At 36.6% G+C, this 22,536-nt stretch overlaps 1 protein-coding gene across 1 annotated transcript in view; it reads right to left on the bottom strand.

The window, feature by feature from the left end:
• USH2A (usherin) overlaps window positions 1-22,536 on the bottom strand; it is a 545,087-nt gene that overhangs the window by 462,391 nt on the left and 60,160 nt on the right. Inside the window, exons 6-9 of the mRNA XM_066238179.1 lie at window positions 20,967-21,261; window positions 19,468-19,652; window positions 18,726-18,947; window positions 17,515-17,608 (exon numbers count right to left, since the gene is read on the bottom strand). Coding sequence (XP_066094276.1) covers window positions 17,515-17,608; window positions 18,726-18,947; window positions 19,468-19,652; window positions 20,967-21,261 — 796 coding nt within the window. The remainder of the gene's footprint in view (window positions 1-17,514; window positions 17,609-18,725; window positions 18,948-19,467; window positions 19,653-20,966; window positions 21,262-22,536) is intronic.

The raw sequence follows: 22,536 nt of genomic DNA, 5'->3' as shown, positions 1-22,536 counted from the left end.
AAATGTTTTATAAATCAGGAATGAGCATCCTCTAGGCACGCTAGGGTGAAAGTGGCCTCACAAACGAAAATCATGCAAAGATATCTTAATAACCACTGTGAAAAGTTATGATTGTTTCCTGGCCTTTACTTTTTTTGTGTGTGTGAAACCATTAAAAACTTGACTTCCAGTCTCTGATCCCATAGGTGAAGAGCTTAGAAGTTGCCAGTCCATCCGAACGGCAAAGACAAAGCTAAGCAGACTGAAATATCAACAACTTCTTTTAGGTTCACAGTAAGGATCAATGAGATTTTAATTTTTAGATCACAAAACCATGGCGTCTTCATAGGAATGCCAAAGAAAGCTCTGACTGTACCCGCTCCACTAGCTCAGGTAGGCAACGTCCCAAAGTCACTCAGCCGGCACTTGTTCAGTGCGAGACAAACTGCATCCGTTATCAGTGTGGCAGGACCACAGCTTTCATGTCATCCCTTCCACCAACTTTTGTGCAAGAGAGTATAACTTGAATAATAAAAATTCCGTCAGAAGAGGGAACAAAGTCATCAATAAGATTACTTTGACATGAAGTAAAAAAATAGGCTTCCGGCATTGCTTTGTAGCAAAATGTTCTATTTGGCTTGCATTTTGCAAAGGGATAGAGTTTTGAAAAAGTTGGGAATGAGATTAATTGCATGGCTAATTGACCCAGGCAAGAGAATTTAATGAGCTCATTTCTCTCCTCCAAAGCCAGGAAATCAGAGAGTGAGTTTTCATGTGTGCTTCCATTTGTCCAATTGGAACTCATTTCCCCCACAGTTTGAGCGACCAGAGTGCTAGTTATATCCTAACGGCATCTGATGGCTCCTAGGAAGTAAGCGTTAGAGAAGGCCACCTAGGTGGATGTAGCTACAGATGATAAAATTATACAGAAATGAATATTGGTCAGACATTGCTCCTTGCTCCACTTCGTAGGCTATGTCCTCTAAATCAGAGCATGGACCAATACATTTATGATCACAGAATCTACTATAAACACTTATAAATAATCTACTGTATAAGAACAGTCTTATATTCCGTTGATGTCATGGTACTGAAGATCAACACCTTTTTATTTTTAACCCCTTCCTTCTTCTTCCTTCCCCTCCCCCATTTGTAAGTTCCAGATTCTGAAGGTATGACATGTGACAAGCTTTGTGTTGGGCAGTATATATTATAACTTATCCTCAGATTACTTTGAGTCAATAATAATTAAACTATTAAGTTGTTTTCCTTCTGGAGATGAAGAAACTGAGTTCCAACACAGATAAAGTGGACTCAAGGGCTTACTGTTTAATGCTGTCATTCATGTCACTGAACATCTCTATTCCCCAGTTATTAATCTATCAGTAAAGCAGTAGACGTTCGCTGATGGTTTGCCACGTGACAGACACTCTGCTAAGTGACTGGTCTCTATAACAACCTGATGAGTCAGGTATTATTACCCTCCATATTGTAGATGAGAAAAATAAGGCTTAAGGAGGTAGAATTAATTATATAAGAACATAGAATTAATTATGTTAAGGACATATATAAGAACTAATTATATAGCAACATATAAGAATATCATATCAAGGAAGAGAAATTAGAAATGGGATGCTATATAACCCAAAGCCTAGAAATAAAGTAATATATTACAAATATTTCATACAGTGCCCAGCACATAGAAAGTATACATTTCACGTTACTTTTCAACAGTTAGTGGCAGCACCTGTAACTGAGCTAAGACATCTGACTTCAAGCCTATGCCTAATCTCTATATTTTGATTATACAAAATAAATTTGATTTACAAATGACTGCCAGGGATAGAAAACTAGAAGAGGTCAAATCCCCCACTTAAAAATCTTTTGGTCTAGCACCCCTGGTTGATAATATTCTAATGACTGCGACATCTTCCTTTTAGATAATGAGTTTCATTTTATATTTGGAGGTGCCTTATTGCAAATCACCTACTAATTGCCAATCCTGAAGTCTTTACATAAACATTGCCCTGTTTATTAAGGGTTCTCTTTGTGTCCTGTCTCTAAATTTTCTCAAGAATGATCTTTTTGAATATTAACATCATCATTACATGTGAATTTTTAAGTTAACAGCTTAGCGATTGTCTATTAAGCTCCTACTGTGTGGATGACACAGAAAGTTTAAAAGTCAATAACTTGCATTTTCTGGGAGACACACACAAGTAAATCAATTATTTCAGTTCAAAGCTACAGGAGCAAGGTCTAGGTATTAACCGTGTATGGAACAGGAGAGAAGAGGGGCAGCAATCTCAGCCCAAAGAGTTGATAACTTGTGTGTTTCTAAAAGTCTACTCATTTCTTTTGTTTATCCAGTTTGTTGACATTAATTGTTCAAAATAGTCTTGTATGAGCCTATTAATTTCTGTAGCAACCGGTTTAATGTCTTCTTCTCTCAATTCTAATTCTATTTATTTGAATCTTCTCTATATTTTTCTTAGGTTAGCTGATGGTTTATCAATTTTAAAGAATTAATACCAACCCATTTTCAAACTCCTCCAAAAAACTGAAGGGAAGTGAACATTTTCAAATTCATTTTATGAGGCCAGCACCAATCTGATAAAACAGCCACACAGAGACACCACAAGAAAGATGTTGTATAATAAGAAAAGAATACAAGTTAAATGTCCCAAAGGGAATGGTTTGCAAATGTCATATCTTTGGAGAAATATAATACAAACATATGTAAATATAAATGTAGAAAGATATCAATAATATACTTTAAACTTAAAAATCAAGTTAAAAATGACATGTAGAGTATAATACTAATTTTCACATAAGGATAGATCCATCTATGAATATGGATAGGGACAGATGATACAGATTTACTTAGAATAATATGAGATCTGAACATGAGATAATATGAGATCTGAAAGGATAAAGTAAAGAGTATTTACTGAGATTATTTATGGGTGGTAGAGTTACAGATGACTTACTTTTTTATAACTATTTTTTCTACAGTGTGCATTTATTACATATGTATTAAAATTTGAGGGCAAATAAAATGCAACTGCATAGATAGATATAAGAAAACTATATATCATTTGCACGTAACATTTCATAAAGAAAACCAAGAAAATTAAAATGTTTTAAATTATACACAGATCAGTAAGATACTACTGTGAAAATGATTCTCTTTTGGAGCACAATGTAGGCTGAGGGTTTATGAATTACCAGTAAAACAGAGAATGATTTTTAAAAAATAAAAAAATTTTCAAACATTGAATTTAATATATAGAAGCAAAGAATTTGAGAGGTGACAGACTAAATTTCTGTTATAAATTTGACTTAAAACATACAGAACCAAATGACACAGTGACATATCTTGGCTTTTGATCTTAAGGATGATGCTATGTTATTTTCATTTTGTGTAGTTTACAAAGACTATATAAAAGAGTAGGAATACTTTGTAGTCTATCCTTTGATTATAAAATTAATGAAACTTAGCATAATACTCTCAGGTCCATCTATGCTATCACAAATAAAATAAGCCAGTCACAGTAAGACAAGTTCCATATGATTTCACTTATATATGGAATCTAATGAACAAAATAAACTAACATAAAAAATAGAAACAGACTCATAGAGAGAAAATAGACTGACAGCAGTCTGATGGGAGGAAGGTTGAGGGCTGGTTGAAAAAGGTGAAGGAATTAAGCAAAAACAAAAACAAACAAAAAACTCATAGATGCAGACAGCACTGTGGTGATTACCAGAGGGAGAGGGGGCTGGGGAGGTAGAATAGGGTAAAGGGGGAAACTACTGGGATGGAAGGAGACTTGACTTTGGGTGGTGAACACACAGTACACTAAACAGATAATGTCTTATATACTGCTCACAAAAATTAGGAGATATTGTAGAATTGTACACCTGAAACTTATACATTCTTATTAACCAATGCCACCACAATAAATTGAGTAAAAATAAAATTTTTAAAAATCACATCTAGAAAATTTACAAAAAATAGTTAATTCCTGCATAATGGTAAATAATGAAGTAATATTTTTTTCTTAAGTCTAGTACATACCATACAGGCTAAAATTTTAGGGACACAAAGGACAATTACGAGTGGTACCTTATTTTATTAAAGCACTTATAGATAAAATAGCATTTTGTCTATATAAGCTTTTTCATTTTTTCTTTTATTAAATATGTTGGGGTGACATTGGTTATATAGGTTTCAATTCTATGACATGTTACTTGTATACTGCATTGTGTTTACCACCCAAGTAAAATGTCCTGTCACCATGTATTTGACTCCCTTATACTTTATTTCCCGCTTCCCAACACTCATTCTTTCTTGTAACAAACAAGCTGTGTCTGTGAGATTTTGTCTGTCTTGTTCATTAATTTGTTACTCCTAGTTTTATATCCCATGTATGAATGCAATCATGTGGTTCTTGAATTTTTCTGTCCTATTTTGCTTAACATGATGTTCTCTAGGTCCCTTTATGTTCTCGCAAATGGCAGTATTACATCTTATGGCTGAATAGTAGTCCATTATATAAAGATATCATATCTTTTGTTAACGAATCATCTATATAGTTTTTAAGTCATTGCAGTTATTATAGAATATTTAGTAATTCATTTACTTATTGTCCTTATTAAACTCTGAGCTTCAAGCAGGAATCCATCGATTTAATGAATCCCCGCATAACTTCTGGAACACTGTGACTGCTTGATACACGTTTATTGAGGGAGAGAATGAATAAATGAATGTATAAATGAGTGAATAAATCAATGAATGAGTGATAGACAAGAGCTCAATTCTACCAGTGAATTCAGGTCCTTCACTTCTGGTCCTGGCAAAGAAACAAAAATGAAAGAAGATGATTTCTCTTTCTACCCTCATGTCACCCTTCATAGTGACATGCCCACAGCTGCCTCTATTTCGGCAGTGCTAGTCCTGCAGTGAGAACAGCTAAGACACATGGTGTCAGGCCTGTACGATTCATGTTTATTAGCTGAACTGAACTTTGCCCACAATCTCTGAAGTAGGAATCGCTATCCCCTCCATCTGAGCGATGAGAAAACTCAAGAATAGGAGAGACATTTAATGATTTTCTAACACCACCGCTAGAATGTCCCTTAGTATGAACCAGAATGTAAAAATGTCTGAGGACATCCATGTGTTTTGTGCTCATTGCAGGAGTCCCAGTGCCTACAAGAAGCTCTCCCATGATGTAGACACGGATCTTACACAAATGGAGAGAGAAAGCCCTCACTCCAATTGCTGCTGTGCTGCTCTACTTGGTCAGGAATAAAGAATGATCTCAGAGGGAAAGAGAGGGGCAGACCAGAGAGCCCAGGAGTGCTAAAGTTGCTGCCTGCACCCCTTCCCTGCTGGAAAATTCGGAGGCATGTAGGCAGTCACTGTCTCCGTGGCAAGAAGGGAGAGTCAATCTGTTTCGAAGTGAAAGATGATAAAATGCTTACTTTTCAGAGATCACTACAGTACTACTTACTGGGCTGAAAGAGGTAATTTGTTCAACTATTCCCTGGTGGCCTAAATGAATTAGAGATCTTCTGAAAGTCTGCAAATTGCTCCCTTCTCATCAGCAGATGCCAAACCAGTACACTGGAAACGTTAAGAACCTAAATCTCTAATAATAATAATTGTCCTCAGGCTCTGTTCATGGGCCTTCTCTTTCCTTTGGATGCTGAGGTTTAATTGTTATTCAAACGATGCCATTTGAGGGTAATTTCTTTTGTGTTCCAGGTGGAGAAATCAGCTTTATAAACTCAAAAACTTCCATGTACTCATGTAACTATTTATTCCAGAAGTTTTCCCGATGTGGCTCTCTTGCTCCAATCACAAAGGTATTGTTAGACAAACTAGATAATTTATTATCAGTGATAGATTGGGGGTGGGGGGAGGTGGAAGCAAAACTCCCAACTGCAATGAGAATCTAGGCAAAAAATTACTTAGTGCTTTACACATGATAGGTGATCAATATATGGTTTATGAATGCATGAATGAATGACCTAATAGAATATTTATATTTATGACATGTTACAGGATGTACCTTCATGTGTCTAGCACCTAACTGAACAGTAACATTAAAAGTTTAAAGGTAAATACAATATTTTCCTGAATATTTTCACCAATGTATTACTATGTAGTCTCAATTAGCAAATGCAAAACAACTATCAAGCTTTGCAGTTGAGAAAACAGAAATGCTCTTGAATGTAGCCTTTAATGACATGTCTTTCTTTCTCAGTAATTATCTTTCCCCTGGCTAGAAACTCTCATATGATTAAAAGGTCCACGGAAAGTATGTACGTATCCTGCTCTCTAGGTGTTAAAATTAATAAAATAAATTGAATAACAACTAACATTACTGGACAATGCTGATCACATATTGCTGGCCATACAATGGTCATGAACACTTTACATACATAGACTGTTGGGCCCGCCTGGGGGGGCTGACCATCTGACTGACTAGCTGTGACAGCTGGCCATGGCTGCACTGGAGGAGCCATCATGTGGGGGCTGGCCCATAGGGCAGGAGCCCTGTTAGTCATGCTCTTGTGCCAGCCACGTCCCCCCCTTCCAGTGTGTCATCTGTAGAGGTGGCGGGGCGATGTCACAGTGCTGTCTGAAGCTGACCACCTGGTGTGTCGGGTCCAGAGCCTCTTGGGAGGGCCCCAGTACAGGTGCAGGTCCACCCGCTCTCATGCTGAGCTTGAGGATGTCTGCGAGGAGCCACAGACTTATCTTCGGTTGGTGCTACTTGGGCTGGCCTGGAGGTATTTGGGAGAAGCTAAACTATAAACCAAGACTAGCGGCCCTTTGTGCAGAGCTTAGGCCACTCTGGTGAGGACAAGTGAGGCCAGCCTCCACTTGTGCTGGGCTTGTGGCCACTTAGTTGAAGCTATATTCCAGGACAAGACTGCTGTGTCTTATGCCAGTCTTGGAATCACCTAATGGAGGTTATAATGCAAGATGAGGCCAGTCACCACTTGTGCCAGGGTCTGCTTAGTAAGAGATGGGAAGGCATGCCTAGGCCAGTGGCTGCTAGTTTGGGGTTTGTAGATCTTTGAGAGATTCTAGAAAAAGTGCACAGTACAAGTGGAGTCAGGCTGCTCTGAGCTAAGTGGATGAGCTGAATGGGGTGGGTTTCAGGCAATCACCAAGGAAGAGCAAATGGCCAGGTTAATCGAGAGCTCACCTATGGTGCCCACTGGGGCCTAACAGCTGAGAAGAAGGAGAGTTCAATGAAGGAGTAAGGGCATCATGAGCCGGTCCACCAGAAATTTTGTACAGGTCCATGAAAGAGTGAACCACCCTGACGTTGTATGAAGCTTACAGACCCAGTGATCTATAGGAATTCACTTATGCTCAGGGTGATTTCTGCCTTAGCTGGCCCTGAAATAATCCTCCTATTTTCACTGGCCCCTGAGTGCAAAGGGTTGGAAAGCACTGGCTCAGAGTGACTCTGTGGAAAAGGGAGTCCATGCGTGGGCCCCCCAGAAGGAGAGCTGGGCCTCCAGTGGCCCTCCCCTCACTCAGACACAGCATCCACTGGTTTCCATAGCCAGATGGCAGGGGGCTCCTGCTCCTGGCACTGGTGCCCCAGGCTGTGTACCCCAGTGTGGAGCAGGGACCCCTTGTCCCTCATTGGGGACCTGCATAGCTGGGATATTCCTGCTGATTTTTAATCTCCATACCTGCTGGGGTGGCATCTGCCCATCCCACCCCCCCACCCCCCGTCAGTCTCCACATGACTTCTTTTTTCTATCCTTGGTGACAGGATTTCTCTTCAGCTAGTCTTAGGTTGTTCTCAATATCAGTTAGTCTATATTACTATATGCGAGGAGGTGAGCCTAGTGTTTACCTCCTCAGCCATCTTTACCTGAAATCCCATAAAATCTATTTTATACTGGAAACATTGCCTAATATTAGACCTGAGTACTAGATACCTGAAATCCCATAAAATCCATTTTATACTGGAAACATTGCCTAGTATTAGACCTGAGTACTAGATTAATAAAATTTTAAAAATCCTTGCATCCATATAGATACGTTAAAATTTTCCTCTTAAGATCGAAAGCATCGATGATATTTATATTATTTGTTAATTACAAATTGTCAGCTTGCATAATCTGTTTGCACTAAAGTCATCTCCATCTATTATAATAATTAGTGTCTGCCAAGGAATCTTTTTGATTTTCACAAATGAAAGTCCTTCAATATTTTCAAATAGTTGCCTCTGTAATCAAGATGTTACGGCTGTACTCTGGAAAAATGCTCCCAACACAGAAGGCATTTCATAAATATTCGTTGCATGAATATAGCAAATGATCAGTCTTCACATTAGAGCTGTAAAGATACACAGTAATGTAGCATCACCTCCACTCTATCTTGAACGAACACTTAACATCAGTGATACAGGCTTAATAGATTAATAAATCTTATTCTATGTTTGCAAAATTATATTGCAATGTTTAAGATCGTGAAGGGTAGAAATATTACAAAAGCAAACAACTCTCTTTTACCCACCATCTGACTTTGAAAACAAAACATGGCCATATGCGCTCCAGCTCACCAGTAACATCTGAATGTAGTCATATTTACAAACATTTCTTGATATTTACACTTTATGTTGACAGATTACTTAGTATCAGTGTTATTTTTGCGTGTTTTTAAATTTTACATAAAAGGTATACTGTATGTTTTATTCTATAACAAGGTTTTGGCACTCGGTTGTTTGAGAAGTCTATTCATGTTGATGTAGTAGCTCTATTTTTTCATATCCATGCTGTAAGTATTCCATTTAAATATCTGCAAATTGTTTTCCCACAGTTGTGGGACCTTCCCATCAGTGGTGCATGAGTCCTCAATACTCCATATCCTTGTCAGCAACTGAAATGTTCAGATTTAAAAAAAAATTCTTTTTGCTCAGCAAGAGAAACTGATATCAAAATAAACAGACAGCCAACTATATGGGAACTGATATTTTCAAACGACAGCTCAGATAAGGGCCTAATATCCAAAATTTACAAAGAACTCATAAAACTCAACAACAAACAAACAAACAATCCAATAAAAAAATGGGAAGAGGACATGAACAGACACTTCTCCCAGGAAGAGATACAAATGGCCAACAGATATATGAAAAGATGCTCAGCTTCATTAGTTATTAGAGAAATGCAAATCAAAACTACAATGAGATACCACCTCACTCCTGTTAGATTAGCTATTATCAACAAGACGGGTAATAGCAAATGTTGGAGAGGCTGTGGAGAAAAAGGAACCCTCATTCACTGTTGGTGGGACTGTAAAGTAGTACAACCATTATGGAAGAAAGTATGGTGGTTCCTCAAAAAACTGAAAATAGAACTACCTTATGACCCAGCAATCCCTCTACTGGGTATATACCCCAAAACCTCAGAAACATTGATACGTGAAGACACATGTAGCCCCATGTTCATTGCAGCACTGTTCACAGTGGCCAAGACATGGAAACAACCAAAAAGCCCTTCAATAGAAGACTGGATAAAGAAGATGTGGCACATATACACTATGGAATACTACTCAGCCATAAGAAATGATGACATCGGATCATTTACAGCAAAATGGTGGGATCTTGATAACATTATAAGGAGTGAAGTAAGTAAATCAGAAAAAAACAAGAACTACATGATTCCATACATTGGTGGAACATAAAAATGAGACTAAGAGACATGGACAAGAGTGTGGTGGTTACCAAGGGTGGGGGGGGGGGAGGGAGGACATGGGAGGGAGGGAGGGAGAGAGTTAGGGGGAGGGGGAGGGGCACAGAGAACTAGATAGAGGGTGATGGAGGACAATCTGACTTTGGGCGAGGGGTTTGCAACATAATTTGATGACAAAATAACCTAGACATGTTTTCTTTGAATATATGTACCCTGATTTATTAATGTCATCCCATTACCATTAATAAAAATTTATTAAATAAATAAATAAATAAATAAATTCTTTGCCTAGCTCACGGGCATACAATGTTATAGTTTTAATTACTGATCACTAGTAGAACTGCAAATGTTTTCACATGGTGTATAATCTTTCTAATGTATTGTTGAATACGTTTTGCTAATCTTCTGTTGAGAAGTTTTGCGATTTCAAGAATGTTGACCTATAATTTTCTTCCCTTTTATTAATTTTATTTTTGTAGTGTCTTGACTGGTTTTGATATCAGACTACTGCTGGTTTTGCAGGGTTGACTTTGGAAGTATTCCTTCCTCTTCAATTTTTTGAAATAGTTTAAGAATGTTAATTCTTTAAATGTTTGGTAAAATTCATCTGTGAAGCTGTCATTCTGGGATGGTTTTTGTTAGTTTCTTGATTACTACTTCACTTTTATTGCTAGTATCAGTCTGTTTAGGTTTTCTATTTCTTCCTGATTCAGTCTTGAAAGGTTACATGCTTCTAGATATTTGTCCATTCCTCCTAGATTGTCAAATTTGTTGGCATATAATTTTAATAATGTTATTAAATAATTCTTTGTATTTGGCTGTAACTTCTCTTTTATTTATTATTTGTTTTGTGTTCTTTTTTTTCTTGATGTTTGCCAAAGGTTTGTCACTTTTGTTTATCTTTTCAAAGAACCATCTCTTAGTTTAATTGATCCTATTAGTTTAAAATTATTATCTCAATAATTTTCTTCCTTCTGATCACTTGGGCTTTTGTTTATTCTCATTTTTCTAGTTCCTATAGGTACAGATTATTTGTTTTTTGTTTGTTTGTTGAGCTAGGAATGTATAACTATAAACTTTCTCATAGAACTGATTTTCTGCATCCCATACATTTTGATAAATTGTTTTCATTCTTATTTGTCTCAAGGTAGCTTTTGATTTCCTGTTCGATTTCATCTCTGAGCCATTGATTGTTTAGTAGCATGTTATTTGGTCTCCACATTGTTAAGTCCCCACATTTTTGTGTTTTTACCAGTTTTTTCCTGTTGTTGATTTCTGGTTTCATGCCTTTCTTAATTTCTGCTACAGTGTCTTTGATCTGGAGTATGTCTTTACGATTCCTTTTTAGAATTTCCTTCTCTGCTAACATCATCCATCTGTTCTGGTGCATTCTTTATTTTTCTCATTAGAAGCCACAGTGTGTTAACCATAGTTTTAGTAATTACCCAGTCTGGTAAGTACTACAGCCCTGCTGTATCTGAGTCTGGGTCTTATGTTTGCTCTGTCTTTTTAAACTGTACTTTTTGTCTTTTCATATGCCTTTAGTACTTTTGTTTCTGTTGTTGTTTTATCTTGAAAGCTGAACATGTTGTAATGGGTAAAAGGATCTCTGGAAAAATAAGCCTCTAGTTATCTGACTGTAAGGTATGGTGGAGGGGAAGATCCACCATCAAATGGTTACATCTCAGTTTTCATATGAAGGTGTGACAGGATGCCTAGAGGGGCTGCAGTTGGGTGTTCTCCTTCCATTTAATTCAATTATTAATGTCCACAGGAGTGTTATCTTGCTATTTTATACTCTCCTTACACATAACATTATTAATAGTCTATTTGTTAGTATTAAATAATATTGTTTAACACAGCTTCAATATTTCCTGGCTCATCTGCTCACAATTCCTTCTTGCACATCAGGTCTTTTTTCTGGGATCGATATATTTATTCCTGAACTATATATATCTTTTAAAAATACTTTAGTGAGAGCCTACTGGTATTAAAGTTAATAAAGTATTGTTAGACTAAAAGCATATTTTTTTCTCCTATGCTATTAACTGATAGTCTAGCTACAAATAAAATATTCTAGGTTGGTTGGTTACTTTCTTTCTATAGTTCAAAGGTAATATTTCACTGTCTTCTGCCTTCCATTGTGGCTTGAAACATTTCATGTCATGGTTTCTGAAAAATTCATGCCTCTAAACCATTTGTCTTTTTCTCTGGCTATTTTTAGAATCTACTCTTGGTCTTTGGTGATCAACAGAATTACTTACTGTATCTTACCTATATATGTATTTATTATTTTCTCAGTCTACTTAGAATTCTAAAGAATCATGCTATTCCTCAACTTTGGAAAATCCTTCACCCTTATCCCTTTAAATATCATTTTTAATTTTTTTATTATTCTACTTGCTTCTTCTATAATCTGTCTCATTACATCCCCATGTTCTTAACCTCTTTTTCATATTTTAACTCAATATTTTAAATGCATTTATGCACATATTTATCTCAGGGAAATTACAAGTGCGAGTGTTTTTCAAAGATTAATAATATCACCATGTGTCAGAGAGAAAATGAAATGCTGACCTGGACTCAGTAACTGTACATCTAATGCAGACTATACACTGTGAACTGCCTGAATGATTGATAGTAAAAACGAATTTGCCAATGTTATAAAAAATTATAAAATGAAATATATTTAGAAATCTCTCTGTGAGCAAAGAGAAAACACAGTGATAAACTTTGATGTGTAGTAAAAATATGACATGTTAGTCATGATGACTCATACTTTTAGACTCTACTGCTCTGAAGGAACATACTCTTTAAAAATAACGGGAACTATTCATTTATATAATAAGCATTGTGTGGTGTGATGTTCCACCATCAAATTAGTGAATGGTAGGGAGGCTTATTATATAAAATGTTTTAAGCTGGCTCAACTATTTATAATACTAACAAAAATGCATATTGATAGTGCGATTGTAGTTAATTCATAAGAGCCATGATAAATGTTATAAAAGGGTCACAAGTTAGAGCCAAAGAATAAGAGGAGTATTCATGGTTACTAATAAATTGCTCTGCAAATGCTTGGCCACCCTTGCAGGTAATGATGTCACGGGATGATGAAAGAATAACTAAGTGGCCAACAATGTGCCAGCGCTTGGCTAGGGCAGCAGTCATTGCATCACTCTTGGCCTGGAGCCCCTGAAAGGTGAAGGCAGCTATTAAAAGAAAATGGAAAACCCTAAGGATGCAAGCTTCAACTGGTAACACTTCTCTTCAAGCTAGGTTCTATCAACACCTGAACTCTTAGAACGGGTAGAGAAAGCATAAGACAAAAGAGTAGCTGTAGTGTACCCATGCAACCATGCTCTTGGACAGGTGCCATAAACATCCACACCTCCACTTCCTAGGTGTGCTCTCTATCTATGAGTTTCAAGCACACTTTTAGGTGGTTATAATGGACTTCCTGAGCAGGTGGACCAGAGGTGCCATACTGCAATAATGCTACTAGCGCCACTAGTTAGGAAATGAGCTAAAAAAGAGCAAGGGAAGTAGAGGGAGGGATTTAGAAGCCTATGCATGAAAAGAATACAGACTGAATAATTCCATGATATGCAAGTTTATAACAGGCAGAGCTACCGACAGCAATGGAAAGCAGACGTCTGGTTTCCTTGAATCAAGGATAGAAGAGAAGCAATGATGGTGAAGGAGAAGAGGAGAATGTCTGAGGAAAGGGGAAAGTCCTATGTCTTTATTTGGATGGTGATTACACAAGATCGTACATTTGCTAAAACTCATCAAACTATACATTTCAAATAGATGCATTTTCTGTATGCAAATCATGCTTTAGAAAAGTTTATTTACAAAGTAGCTTTACAAGATGTTACGTGGGCCGAACCGGGCAAAGGGTAAAAGAAATCTCTTTTGTATTTTTTCTTACAACTGAATATAAATTTACAATTCTTGCAAAATAAAAAGTTTACTTAAATTCTAAAATACATATACAAGTAACAGTGATGGGTTATCAAAAATATTAAATTTAACCACATAAAAAGAGCATGTTTTTTATCAAATGATTCATACAAACTCAATCATATAATCCTGAATTGTACTTTGAAATATTCCACTCTGCTTAAAAGTTACTAAATAATATCAAGTGTTTTGGGGATTTGTTTTGCCCTAAATTAATCCTAAAATGGAACTAGTATGTTAATTATTCACTTTTCCTGTAATTTCTGGGAAAAGAATGGCACAAACACTCTAAAATTATTCTCTAGTAATGAAATCTGTCATTATTATTTATAGTATGCATCGTACATTAAAATCAAGGCCTCAAAGAAAGTACTAGAAAAAAAATATGGGTGGCTTGAAGATCATCTCAGGATCAGAGAGGTCTTTGATAATAGATATTTTAAACATTTTTTTGGCTATTTGTTAGTTGTATTTTTTTAAATTTTATAAATAACAGAAGCAATAAGATTTACTAAAGAAGCTATGAAATAGACAGTTGGTCTTACTAATCTCAGAATAATTAACCCAGTGTTCTAGTTACTCCTATAAATTTCAATTTCTTACTAAGTTTTGCTTGTAAAGATTCGCAAGATCAAATGTCTAGAAAGAACAGGTAGTTAACATAAATGAGGTTACTATTATGGGTAGCAGTGAATATAGTACCAAACTGAATAGTGATACTGCTCTAAAGAGGGTATGTGCTACCCTGAGTTAGCCAGTTGTCACCGTGGGGGATCATGGACATCAGGTCAGACTATTTTTTGATTAAGAGAAGCCAAAGATTTTTGAAAAAATAAAACGGTGAAAATTCTTTTTCAAAAATTTAACGAAAAAACTGTACAAACACTTCTTACCTGTGGGCCACCAGTTCATGACATCAACTTTAAAAACTAAAGAATATTACATAGAGAAAATTCCCTAGAATGGCTACATATAATTGGAACTGGCTTCTGAATTCATCATTCTACTGCTTTCCCCCAACTTCATTCATTTTCATTTCTGTTAAAAACACTTTTTCACAGGGCTGAAAATTGCCAAGAACTGGCATATCCTCAAGGCTTACGTTTTCGTCTGTTTGCCAAATGGCTGTAATGTAATTCACAAAAGCCCTGTTTATTGAGTAATATTATTAATGGTTAGCATAATACTGTGAAATTGAAGACATTTTGTTTGGATTATGCCCAGATCTTTAAAAAGAACGTTGGTCCACTGTTTTCAATAGGAAATGAATGGTTTGTCTTCAAACATTATTTTAAGAAGGACAATGTGAAAAGCACTTGAATAAGAGTATTTTCTAACTATTGTAAGACAACTTTTTTAGATACATTAAGTCCCACATATATTAAAATACTTTGAATGATAACACAAAGAGAAGGCCGCACTTATGAATGTTTTATAAAATCATTTTTCATTTTCAACATCTTGTTGAAAACAGAGGACTGAGAAATCATTCAACTTAACAGCCTATTGACTTTTCCCCTTCAGCTGCATTTGCCAAATTTTGCTACAGTGAAAGATATTTGTTGCTTTTATATTTATGGCTAAATTCATAAATTATCAAAATATGTCAAACAGGTAAATGACCAAAAAAACCCAACTTTTTTTATTTTCCAAAGACAGGCACTTAATGTCTAAATAAAAAGCATTAAAATGTATTCTCCATCTAAATTATAGTTAATTATTTCACTAGTTTATAATCTAACAGTCACCACCTGAGACCAAGTCTGAAATCTCAACATGACTTCTGAAGCCAATCATGAGCTTTGATTCATTTAATGGTTTTATTTTTAAGGGGAAGCATGAAATCATCCAAGACTCATAAAATATTAATCACTTAAATATGAGCAGTCAAAAAGAAAGAGAAGAGAAGAAAATGGGATGGACACCAAGAGGAAGAGAGGAGGGGTGAGGGTTGGTGGGACCTAACTGGTCAAAACAAAACCAGCTCAGAAAACAACATATCCTATCAAATTATTAGCCAGATTGAACACTTAGTTTAATTACACTTAACATACAATATAAGTTTCAAGTGTGCAACATATATAGTACTTAGACATATAACATACAAAGTCTTATACTTATTGACACTATACACAATTATCACAAAATTATTGACTATGGTCCCTGTGCTGTATTTTACATCCTGTGATTACTTTTATAAATGGTTATTGGTATTTTTAATCCCTTCTCTTTTTTAAACCCATTCCTCCTCACCCCCACTCCCAATTGGTAATCATCAATTTGTTCTCAGTATCTATAAGTATGTTTCTGTTTTGTTTGTTTATTTACTTTATTTTTATCCCAAATATAAATGAAATCATATAATGTTTGTCTATCTATGAATTATTTCACTTAGCAAAATATGCTTTAGGTCCCTCCATGCTGTCACAAATGGCAAGATTTCATTCCTCAACATGGCGTGTCATGTCCATTGTGTGCATGTACCAGAGCTTCATCCATCCATCTAGTGAAGGACACTCAGGTTGCTTCCATGTCTTACCCACTCTGAGTAACGCTGCAATTAATACAGGGGTGCATATATCTTTCCAAAATAGTGTTTTGTATGTCTGCAGATAAATACCCCCAAATTGAAATTACTGAATCATATGGTAGCACTATTTGTAATTCTTTGAGAAACCTCCATTCTGTTTTCAATCATCTTTGCACCATTTACAATACCACCAATAGTGAGTGAGGGTTCCCTTTTCTCCAATTCCTGGTCAATACTTGTTTTTGTTAATTTATTTATGATAGCCATTCTCACAGGTGTGAAGTGATATGATATTCTCTATCAGCCCATCACTTACAGGAGAGTGGTTATGTTAGCCTTCACCCTGCGCAGAATTTTAAATATTTATATAGCAGAATATGTCAATAATTTCCTTCATGGTTCCTGCTATTTCTTGGTTCTATTTGTATTTCATGTTTTACTTATAAAAGCTCTTAGGTTTAGATTTGGAAATAATGTCCTAAGCTTTATTTTAATAAATGTAGTTATTTTTCCATTTAGATTGTTAAACCACCTAGATTTCTGCACTTGCCATGAGGTGAAGCTCTAACTTTATTTTCATACAAATTGGCAGCCCATTGCCTCAAACCATGTACTGAAGACTCCTTACTACTTATTTTTATTACTGGTATGATTGTTACTGCTGCTGTGCCCTTTCATATTAGCTGTTAATGATGCTGATGTTGGATATTCCTATCAACAAATCATTCTCAATTTTTTTCTCCATTTGCTTCTTTTTCCTTAAGCTGCAGTTAAATTTATATTTCAACAATAATTCCTATCATAACTACTACATTATGTTATCAGATTTTCAAATTAATTATTTAAAATAATTTAGGTCAGCAATAAATTAAACTTTATGATTGGTACAAATACATAAAAATCTTTCTGCATCTAAAGACTTTTTTATACAGAAACCTTTCTATATAGAAATTGTTGGATTCAGACCTATGTACCTGTTTTTAGGACCACTTATCCAGATGCATTAAAATACAAGTTTTTTTTTATGAACTATGATTCTGCTGATGAAACAAAAGGAAAAAAGAAGAAACCTCTGGATTTAATTTTACTAGTTATTTTTCCAGTTTATTTTTAGAAATGAAACTTTAAACATTGATGACTTTTTTTTCCCCTGAAATAACTGGCATTTTAAGTCCTTACTAATTTTCCTTCATACCCAGAAGACAGACCAAAAATTAAGTTTAACAAATGTATATTCATGATTTTCTCACACACACACACTCCCTGCCATGTTTTTGAGATTTTCACACATAAAACAGGGAACTCACATGAAGCCCTTTGGTGAAGCTTTCCTGAGAACAGATGCATCGGTAGGGTTGGCTTGTCATGTCACAGTGATCAGCATGACCGGAGCACTGACATCTGGGAACATGAGCATCAATCAGACAGCCACTAAGAAACATCAGTTCAACTGCAAATACATATAAGGGCCTAGGTATGTATCTACTCTGTGAATTCAGCAAGGGAGGTGTATATGCTAATCAGCAGAAAAATCAATTTCTCTTTCATCATGTAGATATTCATGGAAAGTTTTTAATTAACCCTGAAGGATTGAAGGCAGTGTCATCAATATCCAAACCACAAAATGATGGTGAGGGTCATTTTCAAGCCTACCTGGCTTGTTTACATCTATATCTACCATAGGCAAACTTGCCAAGAGGGAAGACATTTTATAGAACTATTCACAACTTAAGAGTTAAGAGTTCATAGCTTAGAGTAAACTGAAGATTGAAGTTAACAAGCTGTGATTCTTTCCCAAAATTAGATGGTAATTATGTAATAGTATATTTCCCCCATCATGCTTTAATTTAACAAATAATGCTGATATACCAGTATTCTGGTCTGGTTTGAAAGATTTTTTTTAAGGTATGTCATTCTTCTGGCATAACGCAAGTCTAAATGGAGTCTGTATATGTACCATTTCCAGGTGAGAGGGTATGCTGCCTAGGATCACTTCAGCTATCCATTTATTTAAATAGCATGATCTCTTCAGCTATGATCAGATAAGTTACTTAAAGCATATTAGATATTTCTTTTAAAGGAAAACAAATATTCTTCATAAACTTGTGAATTGTGAACCCAGGGAGGCCAAGCCAGTACTTCCAAATTAGCTGATACTGCCATTGTAACTCTAAATCAAGCTTCTTCTCTTTGTTTCAAGAATACTTGACCATTACATTCCAGAACAAACCAATCAAAACATTTGATAAATATTTTTTCCTAAGTAAGATCCAGGTTATTATAACATTGAAATCCAATAGTTTTGACAATTGATTCTAGAATAATGAAATTGTATAGACAGAAATGACTCACAAACCCCTCCCCCTGCAAAAAAATCTTAGAGTAGGAAACCACTGCAATACCTGATGTGTGGAATCGGGCTTGCCCTAAAGATCTTAGCTGATATACTTTTAAAGAAGTATGACAAAAATCTTAAACACAATTCATAGTGAAAAGCACAACACAATCAAAACCCTACCTCCCAGTGACAGTAATTTCGTTGACTGCATAATATCTGTGTCTGAGGCTGACAGAAGACTTGGTTGTATAGTACTGTCCCTGGAAATGAAGTCTTATTTGTGTGGCTTTTACAAACTCTTGAAGAGACTGGATATTATAGAAATCATTGTATCCAGGGCGGTGATTTGGTCCAGGTGTCAGGACACTAAATGTAACATTACCATGAGAATATGGAGTAACACTGTTGATGAGAGAATGTTGAAATCATGAGAAGCTGTTCACATTTTTTGAGAAAACAAATCAGAACATCTTATTCATAATAACTTAAATTCTTCATTCTGGGAAAAACAATCTATATAATTCATATGTAAACAATATAAGATCATTGCAGAAAAATAGAAGATAACATTTCCTTAAGAACAATAAAAAGTCTATTAATATAGATAGGTAACTTTCTAAGCAATCTGAAAGTCAGATTATAAAGCATGCAAAAGATACCTTAAAGTCTTTATTGCAGCGGTTCTCAACCTGTGGGTTGCGACCCACAGGTTGAGAACCGCTGCTTTATAGGAACTTTAGACATAATTTGAACCTCAATTTAGTGAGGAATCCTAGAAGAATCTGTCTCAGAAGAATTAGTGGTGAAAGGAAGTCTCTCCTAACCTATCAAGTTAGTTTACCTGTAAATTATTACTTTCTCATAGTCTATTAAAATTAACTCTTAAATATCATCAAAGAAATTGTTTCAAAAATATTCATACTTGGCAAGCTGAAGACAGTTGACAGAGTCAGAATGTTTCAACTCTCCATTGTTTCTCATTCCAAAGACTCTGCAATTTCTAGCAAAATATTGCCAGTCTTCCCAACCAAGGCTGTCTTCCTTCCTCCTCTGAATCCTTACTGCTGTCGGCTGTGGACTGGAGAACTGGATGACGATATAAAACACCTGAAAATAAAGAAGTTAATTATTGGCCCTGGCCAGTTGGCTCAGTGTTAGAGCATTGTTCTGGCTTATAGATGTCCCAGATTCAATTCCCAGTCAGGGCACACGGGAGAAGCGGCCATCTGCTTCTTCATCCCTCCCCCTCTTTTTACTTTCTCTTTTATCTCTCTTCCCCTCCTGCAGCCATGGTTGGAGCAAGTTGGCTCCAGGTGCTGAGGATGGCTCCATAGCCTCACCTCAGGCGCTAAAACAACTTGGTTGTGGAGCAACTGAGCAGCAGCCCCAGGTGGGCAGAGCATCGCCCTATAGGTGGCATGCTGGGTGGATCCTGGTCAGGGCACATATGGGAGTCTGTCTCTCTGCCTCACTTAAGAAAAAAAAAGAAGTGAATTACTGAAATTGAAGTTGTTGGTTTAACCTATGAGTATATATCAAACTGTAGAATTGTTGGATTCCAATACAATGTCTTACTTCCTTATAATGCTAACTATCAAGTGTTGATTAGCCATCCAAAACTGTCATAGTTCTACACTAAAAGCAACACAACTTATCATTATGTATCTGTGCCTCTTCTCAATGATTGTATAAACTAAAGTGGAAGTCAATAGTAAGTTTGATTACAAGACATGGCAAGAGAACACAACTTTCATGAAACAATTGTTATATGTTGCCTTAAGTAGTTACTTAAAATAAACACCTGTTTTTGCTCATTTGCATTACTTGATATTAAAGAATGCTTCACTATTTTGTCTGATTTTGATACAAATTTCTAAAAAATTAGGATCTGCACACCTTTTAGACATTTTTCTTTTGTACTTTATAATATACTACTCTAGTGAGGTAATTTTTAACAGCCTAATTTAGTTTTTCCTTTGCAGTAGATTGAATTGTGCCCCCAAATAGATGTCCAGTTCTAACTCCTGGTACCTGTGAATGTGACCTTATTTGGAAATAGGGTCCTTGAAGATGTAACTAAGTTGAGGATCTCAATATGAGATTCTTCTGAATACAGGACTGTCTTCACAAGAGGCAGAGGAGGAAGAGCTGACAAACGATGAAGGCAGCCACAGGATATGGACGCAGAGACCGGAGTCATTCTCTCAACCAAGTGTCACCAGGAGCCCCCAAAAGCTGGGACAGGCGGGAAGGAGTCTCCCTTCCAGCCTTGGGAAGGAGCATGGCCCAACACTTCGATTCGTCCTCCTGATCTTCAGAACCATGAGAGAATAAACGACTGCTCTTTCAAGCCCTACATCTATGGTCATCTGTTGCAATACCCACAGCAAATGAATATACAACCGAATAGTTCCAGATTACCTGGTACTGTCCATTTTCCAAATCTATTGAAATTGTCACTCCTTGATCGAGCTGGGTGATGTTTGTAAATACACGTGACACCCACGAAGTGCCAATATCATTGTCATTGACAAAGGACAGAGGATGGGCTTCCGGGTGCAGCCGTAACAGCCTATCACTGGTTGTGTCTCCCACACCGTTAGGAATGCAGTACCGCTGCTCCAGTGGATGGACCCGAGGGTGGCCGCCTGGGCAGCGGCAATGGGACTGAACATGCAATTTGAGCAGATGTCCTGAGAAGATAGCCAGAATTTCTCTGTGGGTAACAAGAAACAGACGGTGAGGACAAACTCCTCAAACAGTGATAGGACTTCTAGGAGTTGTTGCAGATGAGTGTCAATATTTTAATGTTCTCATTAGAATCTACTTAGTACTCATAATTTTTTACACAGAACATAAAACCAAATCCATTCCTGGCCCCATAAACACACTAAGTCTCATAAAATAAAACACTCTCTCATTTTATATATACAGTGTGTCCGTAAAGTCATGGTGCACTTTTGACTGGTCACAGGAAAGCAACAAAAGACGATAGAAATGTGAAATCTGCATCAAATAAAAGGAAAACTATCCCAGTTTCATACCCATTCAGTGCAGTTTGATGTGGGCTCACCCACAGATTTTTTAGGACTCCTTAGGTAGCTATCCTGTATAGCCTCTACAGACTCGTCACTGACTGATGGCCTACCAGAACGGGGTTTCTCCACCAAACTGCCGGTTTCCTTCAACTGCTTATCCCACCGAGTTATGTTATTCCTATGTGGTGGTGCTTCGTTATAAACACACCGATATTCATGTTGCACTTTGGTCATGGATTCGAATTTAGCGAGCCACAGAACACACTGAACTTTGTACCGTCCACATCTTGACTGGCATGGCTGTGGGCTGCTCCGCTGTATACACGGGGTTACATCATCATCTGCGCATGCGCACATGCTGCCACATCATCCTACAGAAACTGGGAGGGTTTTCCTTTTATTTGGTGCAGATTTCACATTTCTATCGTCTTTTGTTGCTTTCCTGTGACTGGTCAAAAGTGTACCATGACTTTACGAACATGCTGCATTAAATAATATTTTACAGTGCCTATCTGTAATAAAAAGAAAGGTAATAATCACTTAGGTTGTTAAACTGGGTGCTAGAAGTGAGCAATAATATATTGGGCATAATGAGTTATAGATAGGGTCTCCGGTTCATCCATGAGAAATAAGGAAACAAGTATAACTTTATCTGCTGCTGTTTGAAGCAAAGGGACTGAGGCCAAGAGCATTTGTCAATAGTTTCCTGTGACTCATCAGTGCTGAGTCTGGCCTCCCAAAACACTGCCGTGGCTTCAGATCGCATGGCCACTGCCAACAGCCAAAGAAGAATGGCAATTCCAGGTAGATATATTTAATTTTTCCATTAAGGGCAATGTACCGGTTCTAGCTCAGAAGTAATCATTCTATTAATGGGTATTCTTCCACACATCACCTTTCCAGACATTTTAGGTCAGCCAACACCAGTCACCCAGGTCTAACTAGGGATACCG

This window comes from Saccopteryx bilineata, chromosome 1 (genome assembly GCF_036850765.1).
Source record: "Saccopteryx bilineata isolate mSacBil1 chromosome 1, mSacBil1_pri_phased_curated, whole genome shotgun sequence".
Lineage (NCBI taxonomy): Eukaryota > Metazoa > Chordata > Mammalia > Chiroptera > Emballonuridae > Saccopteryx > Saccopteryx bilineata.
This window is presented reverse-complemented; position numbering and strand designations above follow the sequence as displayed.